The sequence below is a fragment of the Dermacentor variabilis genome, chromosome 11, assembly GCF_050947875.1.
Source record: "Dermacentor variabilis isolate Ectoservices chromosome 11, ASM5094787v1, whole genome shotgun sequence".
Taxonomy (NCBI): domain Eukaryota; kingdom Metazoa; phylum Arthropoda; class Arachnida; order Ixodida; family Ixodidae; genus Dermacentor; species Dermacentor variabilis.
In genome coordinates, this window is record NC_134578.1 from 26,266,245 (window position 1) to 26,283,035 (window position 16,791).

Genomic DNA, 16,791 nt, shown 5'->3' on the forward strand with positions numbered 1-16,791 from the left:
AAAGAAAGAAAGTCTGTTGCTGCATTTTTCTTCCCCGGCACAGATTCAGGTTTTCCAAACTCCTGTGGTGCAGCATCTGCCTTCTGCCCCTTGTCGTCTGCTAGCCTACTGTTCGGGCTGCTGTGACAGAAATCTGAGAACCCCCAGATTTCGGGATATTAATTTGTACTACAGTAGAACCCCGCTGTTACGTTCCTCACTGCTGCGTTTTCCCGGCTGCTACGTCGTTTTCATCCGGTCCCGGCATAGCTTCCATAGGATCCAATGTATAAGGAACCCCGCTGTTACGTCGTAGCTGTGAAAACGTTCCCGCATGATACGTCGCAACTTAGCCCCCCGAACCCGCCTGGGCTAAAGTAGGCAACGCGCTCCAACCGCCATTTTGGCTTTTGACGAGTTTTGGCCGGGCTTGGCTATGGAACTGGCTGCAAGAAGCCGCACGTCAGTTCGAGAGGCCGCCATCGAATTGGCGTGCGGCTTCTTGCAGCCAGCTCCATAGCCAAGCCCGGCCAAAACTTGCCAAAAGCCAAAATGGCGGTCACATACGACGACTACGTCGCCGTGGATGTTGTTGTCGGGACGTCAGAGTGTCAGAGCATCGCCGAGATCGATGGGATCTCGGTCGCGAGTGAAGTCGCAGACTGCGATGCACGAGCCGCATGATGCCGGGGAGTTGCCAAATCGTAGCTTTCGAAAAGCCGTTGCGGCTCTGGACCTCCTCCGCAGGTACGTCGCACCTCACAGCGACGCTGACAGCAATGCGGCCTTCCAGGCTATTGAGAAACGTGTGGTGATTTCTAGCGAGCGAAAGGAACGGCAAGCCACAATTCTGGACTTTTTTTTAGGTCCTAAGCGCACTCTGTGGAAATAAATTGTCTATAGTTGAAGCTGCACTTTTTTTCATTCATTTTCGGAGCTTTCCTCACTGTTGCGTTTTCCCGGCTGTTACGTTTTTTTTTCCCGGTCCGGTGAAAAACGTATGAACGGGGTTCCACTGTATTGAGGCATTGTTAGCATGACACGGAAACTGAATAACTATTTTTATTCTGAAAAGTCTTTAGTTCGCAATACTGAAATATTTTTACATTGAAACTGTAACCATCAGCAAGGGCTTTCCGAAAAGTTCTTTAATGTGGTGTTCGTAGTAACAAGTTTTTACTGTACACATGTGCAAATAGTCGCCAATTTTGAACAAACAATCAAACATATTTATTTATGATTCAGTGCTCAAGTCGAATAGCTAATATTCAAACTCCGCTCGCTCGTTTCAATATGAAATAGTTGTGGAATAGTTTTTGAATTATTAAGCACCGACCCGCAAGCACTCACAAAAAAAAAAAAAAGCTACAACAGCACCTGGATCTAATGCACAACCAAAGCTTTTACAGTCAACATCAGATTTTTGTGGCTCTCTAGGAGCCGTGAGAATGTAAAAAAAATTTCGCAGTCAGGAAAATAAAATTTCACGCAGAAACACCTCGGTGAGTTGTCTAAATATGCGTAAGCGTTGTGCCGCTTGCTCATCTAGACGCAGCCTGACGTCATTATCAGTATTGTGAAACTTGATCTGGCCAGTACCAACGACAGCGCTGCGGCGACATGAACTAGTACAGACCACAGCACAAGGAGCATTGGTGACATTCCGATCATTATAAGCTCTTATTGCTCTTTAATGCTTTATCCATCCGCGTCGAGCCATTATGAACTGTGACCAAAAGCACTCAGGAAGCGGCCTATGTTGGCTGGCGTTCCTCGTCAATGATTTTGCTTTGTGCAGTTGTTTCTGTCTGCGTACTTTGCTTAAGCTTGTCATGTCGTAAAATGTTGTACAGAATGAAATCCTGAACGCAGTGCATTTTTGTCAGATGTCTTTTTCACTGCCGCCCTTCCCTGGCTGCAGGACCCGATTTTGTTCTCCGGCACCGTGCGCACCAACCTGGACCCATTCAAGTCCAAGAGCGATGAGGAGATCTGGGCAGCCCTGGAGCTCTCGCACCTGAAGACGTTCATCTCGGGCCTCGACCGCGGCCTTGAGCATGAAGTTCAGGAGGGTGGCGAGAACCTCAGGTCAGTTCATGCTCTGTTCTTTCAGCTTTCCTGCCATTATACTCGTTTTAGAGAATGGTTCTTTTTGGATCATGTAAACCTTGCATCACCTAGTAGACGCGCAGGAGAAGGGGACACAGTCGACAAACATAACTTCCGAATTACCATATTCACTCAGCATGAAGCCTGTTTTTATGGGTTCAAGGGAAGAAAGTAACGTGCATTGGAATATCGTGCATACCCAATTTTATAACGAGAAAAAGAAATTGTACGCTTCAGATTGTCAGTCAGATAAAGATGAAACCTGCAGGATTTACCTTCCCGTATATGAATTAACATTTGATGCCCATCCCCACTGTCAGACAACTATCTCTGTCTACAAAGCATGTGTCAACCTCCATACGATCCATTGCGTTTAATATTCATCATTTCTTGTACAGTTGTAGTCTTGAATGTGATTGTGACCCACACCTCGACTTCGCCAACATGTGACGTGGCTCTTGCCATTAACTTAGCATGTAAAACACCATATCTTTTTAATGATTTTTCATACTGAAAGCAGTACATTATCACCGCCAACCTATGTGAGAACTAGTTCTGTTGCCAGTATGTGAGGACAGTGACAAATGGCGCCAGCTCTGAAGGTGGGCCATTGCCAATGCCTCGAATGCAGTTTGTTTTTGGATCAGATTGTAATGCTCTGGCCGTTATGAAACCATTTTCTTTGGAAAAAGGTGCACGTTAGGAGCCCAGCAAATGTATTTCCGGCGGTTGTTCCACATGGCTTAATTCGGTTTTCTAGCTTTGCCTTCACAGTGAGAAAAAAAAGTTGTCTGAAAATGCGATGCTGTCATACCGACATCCACTCAAGCTTTCTTGGAACTGCGCAGTGTGGGCCAGCGTCAGCTGCTGTGCCTGGCACGGGCGCTGCTGCGAAAGTCCAAGGTGCTTGTGCTGGACGAGGCGACAGCGGCCGTGGACATGGAGACGGACGAGCTCATCCAGCAGACAATCCGGCGGGAGTTTGCCGGCTCCACAATCCTCACCATCGCCCACCGGCTCAACACCATCCTGGACTACGACAGGTTGGTGTAGTGCTCGCGCTGCCCCCTCTAGGTTCCTCAGTGTACTCTTGGTGATAAAATTTTAATGCGGTTAGCATTCTTTGGGAACTTCACGCAGTTTGCGGTATGTTTGTTTGTCTGCACCCAACTAGCTTCCCATCAAGTTTGCTCGCTGGGTAGTCCATGCCCTAATCGGTAGTACACGGGCTGCCGTGCTGCCAAAAGCAGGTTTGAAGCCAACCATCCAACAAATCCAACTAATTTGGGTCGCTAGATATGTAACACTTAGCATCCAGGTGCGCGCAAGATTTTTACTTTGTTTAGGAGCTTTAACGTAATTTCTACACTAGTTTTCCACTTTGGACCACCAAATGAATCAGCGGTAAATTTTGGCATTTTTTTATCATCTTGTTTAATTCGACACCCCAGATAACTTGATCAACATTGTCAGTCCCGTCAGGTTTGAGTTAACGGAACTCTACTTTAAAGCTGTGAAAATTATTATAAAGGCGACTTCGATAGAGGTCACTATTAGGGGTGTGTGAATGTTCAAAAATTTCGAATGTTATATTTTTAATTCGTATTCGATTTGAAAACCAGGTATATTAAATTTTTTTTAATATTCGACTGGATGCGAATATTCGAACCAGATCGAATTGTTGCTGGCTGTGCGGGAACAAGCAAGGTTCTTAGCGTTAGGTTTGTGTACAGCAAGAGTGCACTCTTTTGCAGGTTCCACACCCAATCCTGAGCTTATTGCTTGACAGAAAATGCGATGAATGATAACTATACAGGATCAAGTGCCTCTGAGTTTGCAGGAAATTGACGCGGTATAATAGGGCACAGGTTAGCAAGAACAGAGAACTAACAGAAATTGTTCAACTTTCCAATGCTAACACGAGCCATGACAGCTTACTAGTTCAAACTTTTTACCAATGACAATGTAATTGCAGTGTTCCAACATTTTAAAATAAACCGACTTGCTAATAAGTGCATGTGTATGTCATTATCAATATTCGAGGCTAAGTATTCGTGTTCAATTCGTGTTCGAAAATTTTGATATTCGCACACCCCTAGTCAGTACACATTGCATCAAAAACTGTTTTAGAAACGCTGGATTTGTGTGCGGGTCATGAAAGTCTGGAACTGTGGAGCCCTGAAGCAATGACGGCCGTCTCGCAGCCTTATGGCAGGGCATCACTGAAATTAATATTCGCGTGCCTTTCTTTTTTCACATGTCTGGCAGAAAGTTTTGTCTTATGTATACAGTGAAACCTCGTTAAACCGTAGTTGGCCGGAGCTCGGAAAAAGTACGTGCTAAACGGTAGTACTGTTTAACCGATATAGCACGAGATCAACCACTTACCTGTCAAAAATGGAACTCAGAGAGGGTGCGATGAAACGGGAAAAAAACCTGCAGTATTTATTCATTTCGTGCGACAAGTGTTATTTTCGTTTGGTGCCCCCGCGGCCTAGCAGCGACAGCGGCCTCAAACTTACTGAAGCTGCGCGGCAGCTTTTCAGCCAGTCCCCTCTTCTTGGCAAATACTCGCATGGCAGATTCCTCGTTGGCGTTACGTATTCTCCGTGCACGTGCGCGCTAGCGCTGCAGAAGTCGCGGGGCGCCTTTTTCATTGTGGGGTGCTGTTCTCGCCGCGACAGTTGCATTCATGAGGTTGACGTAAGGTGCAGCTGCTGCCACTGTCGGGCCTGACTCGCCCGTGCTGTCGCTTTCCGTGTCGCCCTCATCACTGTTGCTAGCCGACGCTTCGGCAACAACAGAGGCAACGATGGCAAAAAGTCGAACCTCGCAGCCGACATCTCTTCGTGGTCGCAGCAGCGCTGCCGTGCAACTTCTTTGCATTCCAAATGCCACACACCGTAGTCAACAGCAGATCCCTGTCGCGTGCCAGTGCCGACTTCTTCGTATCACGTTCGATAGCTCGAACAATGTCTTAATTTTTCTTCTATGCTGAGCATCCGGCGTCTTTTTTATCCGAGCTTCGGCATGACGCGAGTCCTCGCTTGTGCGACGACACAACGCTCTCTGGCATGCCGCCGAAATGATGTTCATGTTGTTGTGGCTTCATGTCCAAAGGCACAGGGCGCTTGGAGGCCATTGTTTCGATCTCTGAGGCTAGTTCTGCTGGAGTGCCCGATGGAGACGACACACCACCCTGTTTGCGCGATGAAAAGTGGAAACACTGCGTGCTAACTGATATGTACGCAATAAGCTGGTACGGTTTATGCAGATACAAAACACATTATGTTCAATGGCCGCTGAGTCAGGGATTTGACTTTACTACGTTTAAAGCGAAACTACTGTTTAAACGGGTACGGTTTAACGAGGTTTTACTGTAGTCAGCTACGTTCTTTTGCAATGAATTTCTGTATATGCATTTTAGAGCTCCAGTTTGTCGTATTCACCCTCAAGTCAGCCAATCAGTTTACACCGATCACCAATTGATGCGCAGGATCCTGGTGCTGGAGCAAGGGAGGGTGGCCGAGTTTGACACCCCGGCCAGCCTGTTGGCCGCTGAGAATTCCATCTTTCACGGCATGGCCAAGGATGCAGGCCTGGCCTGATTGACGATGCACAATTAGCCTATGTTATTATTATCGTTAATATTATTATGCACATTGTTCACCACCGCCATCCTTCTAGGCCCCTACCTTTTCCTTCCGCTCTCACCACACACCCTCTCCCATTTCCCTGTCCGCCATCTCACCAGGCACAGGTGGGCACGTCAAGCGTGCCTTAGATCGCAGCGGCTGCCATGTCAGGACACTGTGCAGATTTCAGATTTATCTTGTGTTCTTTTTAATTTTATTTCGAGTTCCTCTTAGCCCCTGTGCACTGCGTTGCTATGAAGAAGCTCATTTTCCACGCCGTCAGTGAGCTTATGAGCTTTTGTCTCAGGATTGCTCGGCGTGAAATCTTTTGTTCACCTTTCCTTAACCCGTGCTCCTTTTAGCTAGGTTGTGGGTTTGCTGAAGTGGCAAAAGGCAGGGTTTCTTTCATTTCACATGTCAGAACCCACATATAGACTTGTGTCCTGGAGGCGTTGTGGCTCGCAGAAGAGCTGAAGTCCATTGTGAACGTCTTCTGGCGGGTTGGGGTTAGCATTGTAGGAATCTCGGAGGAGCGCAAGGGAGTATGAACACATTTTTATATCAATACTTGGCTATTGAATAAAAGCCACGGATCCATATCGTGCCGAGAAGCTGCAAAGAGTCACTTCTTGAAGTCCGTTCGAAATGTGTGTTAGGTGGATGAGGTAGGTTTCTTAGGAATCTCGGAGAAGAGTACACTTCAAAGGCTTTTGTAACCAACATTTTGTCACAGAATAAAAACAATTTAGTCATAAGAAAAAAGTGGCCCATGACGTTGGCATGTGCCGATCCTGAAAATGAGAAGAGTCTCATTGCTAGTGACTGTGCCACTTGTTGTATAAATGCTTGCAGTAGTCCTCACACTTTTTTTTTTATGTTTAAAGTTTGGATTTGCAATGGCAAACCGTACGTCAGGCTTCCTGTCGAGAAACAAACAGGCTTCAAGGGCCAACATTTGATGTAAGTGCCTGAGGCTTTGTGCAACTTCTCTTTGATTCCTTGTCAGTACATGCTCATGGACAGAATGATGAATGTATGTGCAAAGCGTCTACAAGATCAAGGTACTTCAACTTAAGTTACTGTGTGTAGTGCAGACTGTAACCTGTGCTTTGGACAGCTGGTTTAAACTGACCCGATTTTCTAAATGGCAATCCATGAGGCTTGGCTAAATTTCCGAAGAGTGCAAGGCATTGCTTATGAGAACCATCTATTATTGTGGTGGTAAAAACTTGGAAAAAAAACAGTGAGCTGATCAATCATTAGTGATCTATCGGTTACTTCAGCAATCCCTAAATCTTAGTCACAGTTGTTCTAACCTGATCTATATTTGGCACTCGTTGCCTGCAAGGCATGGCCCAGTTATCCAGTCAATTGGAAGTGTTGCTCACTAGCACTACCTAATATAGTTGGCATGAACTATGCAGGAAAGTTTCAGCATCTAAAGCTACACTCTGATGAGCTGTAGGATTTAGTTGTTGCTGCGTAACAGAACCTAATATTGTTAGTGTCATGCACCTATAGCCAACTTGCACTGATTGAGGATTTTTTAAAATATTTTACAAGCAGTTAGGACTACCATATTGAGTGAACCTATGAAGCATCTGGGATCTTGTGCCATTCATCCTTATATGCTGCACTTCGGAAATACTGGGCGGTTGTTTAATGCCATTGCCATGATGCGATAAGATGCAGCACTGTTATTGTAGTCATTTTTCGAGCCAGCTATAGCTGCTTGCTCAGGCTCGGTTTGGGCATTGACTTAACATTGTGCATCACAAGGACTTCGTAAAAGTGAAATGTGAAAAACCTTACTGGTATCTTTGCCTTGAAGTTGTGTTATTGGTCATAATGAGGATTCGAAAATGTGTTGCGTTTATGCCTTTTTTTGCGCTAAATGTTCCATTTTACTCTAATTTATGGTGTCACATTTGTTGGGGCTGTAATAATGACTGCCACTCATCATAGTGTTTCTTGCATCAGTGTTTCTTTTTCTCCCCTCTCGTAATGTTCTACCACGTGCGAACAAAAGTCACGGATTTATTTGATTGCTCCCGCATTTTTCATTCGTTATGCTACGTCATTGTACTATTCACTTTACGCAGCTGTCTATGTGTTCAGCACTGTCGATATTTGAATAGACCATAAGTGTTTCACTGTGTACCTTTGCTAATCGGCATGGTGTGTTTACACATCTTGTGTAATTTTTCGTGGAATTTCTGCAGCTTCAGCCCTAAAAAATTTAGAAGGTGGTCTTTTGAGAAATGCATATAATAGTGTTCTTTAGACTCGTTATGCTTTTTTTGTGCATCTGTGTATTGTTGTCCAATCTTGGGAAAATGCCATGCATCACTGCTCGTAGCGGCCTGTAACCTGATCTGGCCTTGGCAGTGTCAATCTGTAACGATTGGCCCAGGCCTCCAATCAACACAAATCGTTGCTCACCAGTGCCACCTGTTGTAGTTATTGTGAACTAAGGCATGAAGCTTTCAGCTCTTGATGCGAAAGACCTGCGTGCTTGTTAATCTTACTTCAGTGTGGGGCCAGTGATGGCATCATATCGGCTGCAAAGGAGAATGTTGAAGTTGCATTGGCTTGGAATACTAACGCATTGTCCCCTCAAAGAATGGGCAATACTGTATATTGTTTCTTAATGTGGCTCGAGATAGTACCAGTTTTTTGCCAGTAATTTGAAAACTTTAGGGCATTGAAACCTCAGCAAGCGTTTCATCATTGTGCAACTCTGTTTGCACAATTTAAAAAATGCAGAGAGAAAGAAATTACGAAAGCTTAGGTTTGTGTCAACGCACTACTTTGGTAGTAATGTTGAAAATTTGCACACAACTGTACAAGTCTTTGCATTGCTTTTGTAAACTGGTACGTAGTGAATATGATGATGCCTTGGTCGGCCTCTTGTCGATCCTTCACTCCATATACAGTAATAATCAGAAGCAGTGTGGTGGAGAGATTTTGTGAGCAAGGTGTTTCTGGCTGTTAACCCTTTCAGTACCGACGAGAAATTTGAGACTCGAAAAGAAAATAGCTGGACATCCTTTACGGAGGATGACATTTGTTGGACTTTAGGCACCTTTAGCACTAAGAAAAAGAAGGGGGGGGGGAATACAAAGCCATTCGGATGCTGTCAAAATGCGTTCTCACACTTCCTGGTGCATATCTCAGCAAGCAATACAACATCCACAGGCGTACAGTATGTACGATCTGCAGATGAATTAGATGAAAGACTGAGTTGACAACTTTCACTTCTGTCACCTGTGTATTTCAATAGAAAGGATTTAAGGCAGGCGTCGAGTCAGTATGGAAAGGGTTAACGAGTAAACTGTAATGGTGTTCGTTGCATGACTTGCAAGTGTGGCAATACAACAATGCGCATCGACTCTGTATTCGTACATTGTTGAAGTGGCTACGTGGCATGCGGGGATTTATTACCTTCCAGCCACGAGTATAGTATTCAATTGCCGCCAAAGGACCGTTTTCCAGGCAGCACAGGGCATTGTGAATGAATCTTTGTCTTTTGCAATCGCTCTGAAATATGTATAAATATATATAAATATTTAATAAGCATTTTTCAGAAGTACGCATGCTAGAAAAAAAAAAAGGGCTGCTTGTGACAGAGCCAGTGTGATACCTCTTTCGCGTACTTTGTACCATAGTCTTTTAGGACATTTGTACTTTATGGCATACGGGTTGCAGACCAGTGTTTTGCTGCTTGCTGCTGCTGCATGCACCATGTGGGCAGGTGGAAACACAAATGTCCAGTTTTTTTGTGTGTTTTTTATGACACTTGAAATAAAATGACATTTTCATGAAAGTTGGCAGCAGTGTCGTGTTCAAACCACTTCGAGGTGCTAGCTGTCTTAGCCCCCATGTCACCTGTAGCACTTCAATTATTTTTGTTGGATCTGCTGGTTGCCATGATCTGATGTATCAACTGTCTCGCTTAACACGAAGTAAGTTTCAAAAAGGAAACAATGACTTCTGTGCGGATGAAATAAGCTGTATGTTGTTAGTAACCTCCTGAAGAAGCTGCCAGTATTTTTTTTTATTAATCAGTAGTAAGTAGTTATTATGTTCGTATTATAATGGTACAAGATTTTTCAGAGAGCATTTGACAAAAAAATCGCCACCCAAGAATTCCGTACAGATAGTTAATCAGCGAAGCTGAAACATGCAGCCCCGGTGTGAATCCTGATGGTTCATTAAACGATGGCTTGGTAGGCTGCTGGATCCTCAGTACGCAGTTGCTAATTGCACTCAGTTGCATGAGCCTGTTTTGAGCCTGGGCTGCAGCATCGGCATAGCGTAGACAAGCTCGTTCCTGGTTCTGCTCGCAGCGTTGCTCATCAAGAGCTGTGCTCCTCAGGAGTATGTATGACGTGTGGCCTACCCGTTTCGGAGCCGGAGAGAAACTGATCCGCATGCTCGGCTGCGACTGAGAGCAATGACGTCACTGCTGGTGCAGCCAATCACGCGGCTCTCTTTCCCTCTTGTTTTTGTGCATGGGGTTGAGCTGGAGGAGTTTTCAGCGTACAGACAAATCCGCTAACCACATACAGCTGCACTGTAAAACATTACTTTCAATTGTTTTGTGAGCTCTTCCTTTTGGGTCACTAGTTTTTCGTATTAAACGAAAGCCTCTGAAACAAATAGATAAATGGTGGGCAATGACGGAACATTTTAGTTTTCTTTTGAACACGTGAAAGAGAACTATACAAATCGTAATGCTTTGCAAACAGCTTGAAGCGGTGTCCAGTAGAGAGAGAGCAAGGAAAGATAGGGAGGTTAACCAGTACGGAGCCCGGTTGGCTACCCTACTCCACATAGCTTTACAAGCTATATATATGGGCCTTGTCACCATAAGGTTTGGAGAGAGTTCATTTTAACAATAGATGCAGTACAGGTCAGCGCACCATGAATGAATGATGTTTCATGTTTAATAGCGCAAGGGCTAGGTATGGCCAAAGAGCGCCATGCCCGTGGTAATGAGTTCACAGTGTAGTACGAGTTCTATGAATTTGATGTGATGTGGCTGTAAAGGGACTTTAAATATGGTTGCGTATAAGTGTGTAAAGTATATGTAATAAGATTAGGGTGATGACAAACGATGTGTACTATGAGCATTAAGGTGCATTGTGAAAGAATGATATGATATACAAAATATGTCAGATGCTAAAATTGTCTACAGCACCACTGCCTCGTTAGAGCCCTTGAGATAGATAAACTTTATTAAAAGAATAATAAATAAAACTGCTAATGGTCGAGGCCCCTAGTCCAGGGCTCCGCTGGCTCTTGCCATCTTCTCAGCTCTCTGGATCAGCTTGAGCTGGTCGTCGAGGGCCGAGCTGGACAGCAGTGCCTCCCATTGCTCCTACGTGGTGTTTGTGTCGGGGTTCAGTTCAGTTTATTATTTTTTAAGTACAATGAATTGGTAAGAAACAATATACAGACGAGGGTCCCAAAGTCAAAGACTGCAACGGGACCCTCGGTTAATAATAACAATGTAGAGATGTATTAAAGAAGAGTTGTGTAGTGTGCACTCCCACGTAATGTGTTATTGAGTTGGTGTGGCCCCACACAGGCATTCGTCCTTGTAGGCTGTGGGGTGTATGCGATGTGATGCGTGTAGATTCGCGTAAGTGCCTGTCTGGAGCCTACGCCAGGCGGCGGCATCCTCTGTCTTTAGATTTCGATGGAGTGGTGGATATCGCAAGCGACGCCCTGTGTGGTAGTTCACGATGGCTGAATACTTGAGGTCGACAGGGTCCGCTGCAGCCGGCGTGATGAGTGCTCAGTTATGTATGAATTCTCGAGCTGCTCTGTCGGCCTGCAGGTTACCCGTGATGCCAGTGTGGCCCGGTATCCAGATGATGGTTTGGTTGGTGTAGTCCTCAGGGTCCTCCTTGAGTATTTGGGCTAGGACTTGTGCAGCAGGTCTTCCACTTCCCTGTAGGAAATTACGGCAGGCCTGCTGGCAATCCATGAGGATTGTCAGTGGTTGGTTTGCGTGTAGGCCCTTGCGGATGGCTAACACTATGGCCAGCTCTTCGGCTTCCGTAATCGTGCAGGGGCGGGTCGGTGCAGCGGTGGCAACGTGGCCTTGGTGGCCGCATACCACTGCCACTGCGCCCTTGTTGTTCGTCCCATACATGGCAGCATCCGTAAAACTGGCCGTGGTATTGAACCTGAACACTTTCTCCATGTACTGGGCTGTTGCTCTCCTCCTGCTGGAGTGTAGGTTAGAATCCATGTTACGTGGTATCGGGACAACGTGAAACCTGTCCTGGATGCGACGAGGTATCAAGCAGGTTTCTTGGGTTCGTGTTGTTATAGCTGGGAACCCCAAGATTTGTAGGACCTGCCGGCCCATGCGAGCCCGCGCAAGTCTCTGTTGTTGTGAGATGTAAAGGGCTTCTGTCAGTTCACTGAGGGTGTTGTGCAACCCTTGCGCCAATAATTTTTCAGTCGATGTATTCATTGGCAGGCGGAGAGCGGTCTTGGAAGCCATCCTCAAAAGTGTGTCGGCCTGCTTCGTCTCGGACTGTGTGAGATGGTAGTAGGGCAGGCTGTATGTGATTCTGCTCACCACCAGGCTTCTGACCAGTCGGAGGGTGTCCCTTTCCTTCATGCCTCTGTTCATGGACGTTACACGGGAGATCATGCATGATATCACCTTGACACTGGTTTTGAGGAGTGTAATTGTGTGTGTGGCCCGCTGGTTGGACTGCAGCCACATGCCCAGCACCCTGTGCAATGGCTTCTCTGGTATGAGGCCCCCGTTGAGGCGTACCTCAAGTTTTCTTGTTGGGTCTGTGTGTACTGTGTGGTTACCCTGGCCTTGCCAGACTCGTAGGAGCTCAGATTTCTTGGGGGAGCATTGTAGATTTGTAGATTGTAGATGAGATTTGCTGCAGTTTGCAGCTGTTCTTTTTCAACGAGGGACCCTGTTGTGGTCCAGAGTGTTATGTCGTCTGCCTAGATTGCATGCCGAAGACCTGCTATGTCCTGCAGTTTGCTTGCGAGGCCGATCATGTCGATGTTGAACAGTGTGGGAGAGATGACAGCACCTTGTGGTGTGCCCTTGTTGGGAGGGTGGTACACTGGAGTCTGGATCTCTCCCATCTTCAGCTCTGCCGTGCGGTGGCTCAGGAAGCTCTGAACATACTTGTACCTTTGCTTGCCGCAGTCGGTGTTGGCCAGCCCTTCTAGGATTCCTTGGTGGCTGACATCGTCGAAAGCCCCTTTGATGTCTATTGGTAGGAGGACGTGTTCGCCGCTGCGGGAAACGTTGCTGAGGACTTCTTCCTGCCAAGACCTACTCGTATCTGAGAGCATAAGAGTCTCCAAACCAGCCGTACAGTGACTGATGAAGGGAGATATGACCACTGCGTTTAGTAATTCATTACATTCTTTAATCGCCCTCAGAAAAAAGCTATATTTGAATGTATCCTTCCATGTAACTTGCGGCTGTATGTGTAAACTGTGCATGTGTCAGAGCGTTTATCTGATGAAATTAGAGTTACAGATAAATTAGCTTTAACCTGATTATGAATCATTAGAAATAAAAAATTCCATCGGTCAAATGAGTCCTTACTTCTATATCGATAGTCTCCGCGTTTTCTACAGCTGTGTTATCGAGACCATGCTCTCCCGGCTCTTGTTGTGACCAGGTGGGATGGAAGACGTACAAAGCGACAAAAATTCTGAGAACTGTCTACTAATGCGTAAGCATTGCTTGGGTCGGCTGTGACTTTGTTTGGCTTACTTATGCTTACTTGCCTCTCCTAGCTCATGCACGTCTACCCATGGTATTTCCGGTGGCAAAGAATGCTTAGGCTTTAGTAGACAACTGTCATATTTTTTTCGCCGCATGCGGGCCCTTTAATGCAACGGCACCGATTGAGCTGGAACGCCGGGCACGAGCGCGCCTCGACGGACCAGAGCGGGAGAAAGTGAACACTACAGTTGCCTCGGTAGCGCGTGAGGCGTTGCGTGAGGGGAGAGCGCATCGCCACGGCGCCACGTCACCCTTGCTGCCGCTCTCGCAAGCCTGTGTTATGCGTGTGCTCTTTGTCCGCGCAAGACAGAGACAGAGAGAAATAACTTTTATTTGCGCCCGTCAAAAATGACACAAAAGGGGGGAGAGAAGAAGGCTTTAGCCTCAACCTCCATTCATTCCCCTAACCGTCGGCCGGAATCCCTTGGGACTGGGCTGCTGACCGATGACTTTGCGTTGCTCTTCCGCTTCGCGGTTGAGTAATAAGGTCTCCCAGGATTCTTCATATCTGATTGATGGATATCGTTTCTTGGCGCAAGGGCCAGAAATGGCCAAAGAGCGCCATGACATTTGGTGATGAGTGGCAATGAGTATCGATAAATATGGCGGTAATCGAGTGGCTGTATATTGGCCTAAAATATTCGCTGTAAATGGTGTAAAATGTGTATCTATTAAAATAATGTCGATGAAAAGTGAGTCCTATGGTTGTAAAAGTACGTTGAGAACGATAAGATACTAAAACATGTTAATTTATAGCAGCACCAGTGCCTCTGCAGAGCCCTTCAGTGCAAGGGCTGCGACGCATGTGCTCTGTAAGTGATTTCATTGCAGCTACAGCCTCTAAGCAGAGGCTGTGCTACAAATAGCCTGGCCAAATGATTTCTATGGTATTAGTTTCTTCTGAGTACTTGAGCACTGATTTAAAATTAAATAGAGGGTCATTGCCTAAAAAGAAGACTGGGTGCAGAGGTATGTTATGACGGTATAAGGAAGGGAAGAACTTTTTTCTCTCCATTTCTAATAATGGGCACTGAACGAGAACATGAAGGACTGTAAGTCTACTTCCACACCTAGTGCATGTCGGAGGGTTAGTTCCAGTTAGAATATACGAGTGAGTGCTATAGGTGTGCCCAATTCTTAACCTACAGAGCAGTACTTCCTGATGGCTCATTGTTTTCTCAGAGATCCAGTTTCCTATTTTCGGTTTGATTAGGTGTAGTTTGTTGGATACCTGAGTGTCCCATTGCCGTTGCCAATATTTCCGTAGTTTATGCTGTAAAAGTGGCTTAAGGTCTGCGTAGGGTACAGGTATATTAACGTTTGCATCACAAAAAGGTACGAATGTAGCCCTTTCGTCAGCAGCTACGTTGCCCTCTAGGCCTCTATGGCCAGGCACCCAACAAAGAACAATCATTTGGTTAGACATGTATGCTGAACATAGATGGTTATAGACTTCATTAAGGATGGAGTTTTTGTGTTTTTGTAGACTTGATATACAACTAACAACGCTTAATGAGTCTGTGAATATGACAGCCTTTGTTATACCTGTTTGTTTTATATGTTTCACAGCAGAGAGGATCGCGTATGCCTCCGCTGTGAAAATGCTGGTGTTTGGATTTAATGCGCCGGACGTTGAAAATGAAGGTCTGAGCGCTGCATAAGCTACACCATAAGTAGACTTTGAAGCGTCTGTATAAAACTCTGCGCAGGAGTACTTCGCCTGGAGTTCGAGGAAGTGTGAATGTATATGCACCTCAGGCGCATGTTTTGTTATTGCGAGGAAAGACATATCACACTGGATAGACTGCCATTCCCAAGGTGATGCAAGGTTAGTGGGAGTCTTTAGGACTGTTTCTTGATGTTGGATACCGGTTTCATCAGCCAGCTGTTCTAAGCGCACAGACAGAGGAGCTCAAACGGTTGGGCGGTTACGGTAAAGTCTTGCAGAAGATAAGTCAAGAACAGTTGAGTAACACGGATGTTCGTCATTCGATTTACATTTTAAAAAGTAGCAAAAGTTTAGATATGTTCTGCGTAGGTGTAGGGACCATTCGTTCGCTTCGACATACAAACTTTCCACAGGGCTTGTCCTAAATGCGCCTGTTGCCAGCCGTATACCTAGATTGTGGACCGGGTCTAGAATTTTCAGAGCACTGTCCGATGCGGATTAATACACCACGGCTCTGTAGTCGAGGCGTGATCGTACAAGGCTTTTATACAAGCTAAGCAGACACCTCCTGTCACTGCCCCAGTTCGTTCGAGAAAGCAGCTTCAGCAGGTTCATAGTCTTCAGGCACTTAGCTTTAAGATATTTCAAGTGAGGAATGAAATTAAGTTTTGTGTCCAAAATAATACCTAAAAATTTATGTTCAAGACTGACCGATAGTCGTTCTCCGTTAAGGTCAATGGCGGGTTCCGGTGACATGCCTCTCTTGTTTGTGAAGAGAACACATGTGCTTTTTTGAGGGTTAAACTTAAAACCATTTTCTTCTGACCACTTTGAGAGTTTGTTCAGGCCAAGCTGTAGCTGCCTCTCGCAGATGCTGAGATTGCACGACCTAAAAGCTATCTGTACATCGTCCACATAAACCGAGTAAAAGAGTGTGCGAGGTATGATGGTATGTAAGGAGTTTATTTTCACAATAAAGAGTGTACAGCTCAGCACTCCACCCTGCGGCACACCTGTCTCCTGTGAGAATGATCGAGACTGCACATTGCCAATTCTAACGCGAAATGTTCTGTCAGACAGGTAGCTCTCAATAATGGTCAGCAAGTTGCCGCGTATACCCATTCCAGAAAGATCCCAAAGGATCCCGAAGCGCCACGTAGTGTCATATGCCTTTTCCATATCAAGGAATACAGATACGACAAGCTGTTTATGGATAAAGGCTTCACGAATGTACATTTCCATGTGGACAAGCTGGTCTGTCGTCGACCTACCTTCCCTGAAACCGCATTGGTATGGGTCTAATATTTTGTTGGTTTCATGATAGTGGAGCAAGCGTTTATTCACCATCTTTTCAAAGAGTTTGCATAGGCAGCTTGTCAACGCTATCGGTCTATAACTGTTTGCCAAGGAAGGGTCCTTACCCTGTTTCAAAATGGGAATTATAATGGCCTCTTTCCAGACAGAGGGAATCTGGCCGGAAGACCATATACCATTGTAAAGAAAAAGAAGAGTTCTTTGTGTTTCAGATGGCAGGTGCTTTAACATTTCATATATTATGCGGTCAGAGCCTGGGGCAGATTTGTTGCAGCCGTTTAGTGCTGCTTGAAGCT

At 45.7% G+C, this 16,791-nt stretch overlaps 1 protein-coding gene across 1 annotated transcript in view; it reads left to right on the forward strand.

Annotated features, from left to right (window-relative positions):
* LOC142564921 (multidrug resistance-associated protein 1-like) overlaps nucleotides 1-9,549 on the forward strand; it is a 75,485-nt gene extending 65,936 nt beyond the window's left edge. The window contains exons 26-28 of the mRNA XM_075676129.1: nucleotides 1,901-2,067; nucleotides 2,937-3,131; nucleotides 5,585-9,549. Of these exons, the coding sequence (XP_075532244.1) occupies nucleotides 1,901-2,067; nucleotides 2,937-3,131; nucleotides 5,585-5,696 (474 nt within the window). The 3' untranslated portion in view covers nucleotides 5,697-9,549. The remainder of the gene's footprint in view (nucleotides 1-1,900; nucleotides 2,068-2,936; nucleotides 3,132-5,584) is intronic.
* Nucleotides 9,550-16,791: the final 7,242 nt, after the last annotated feature.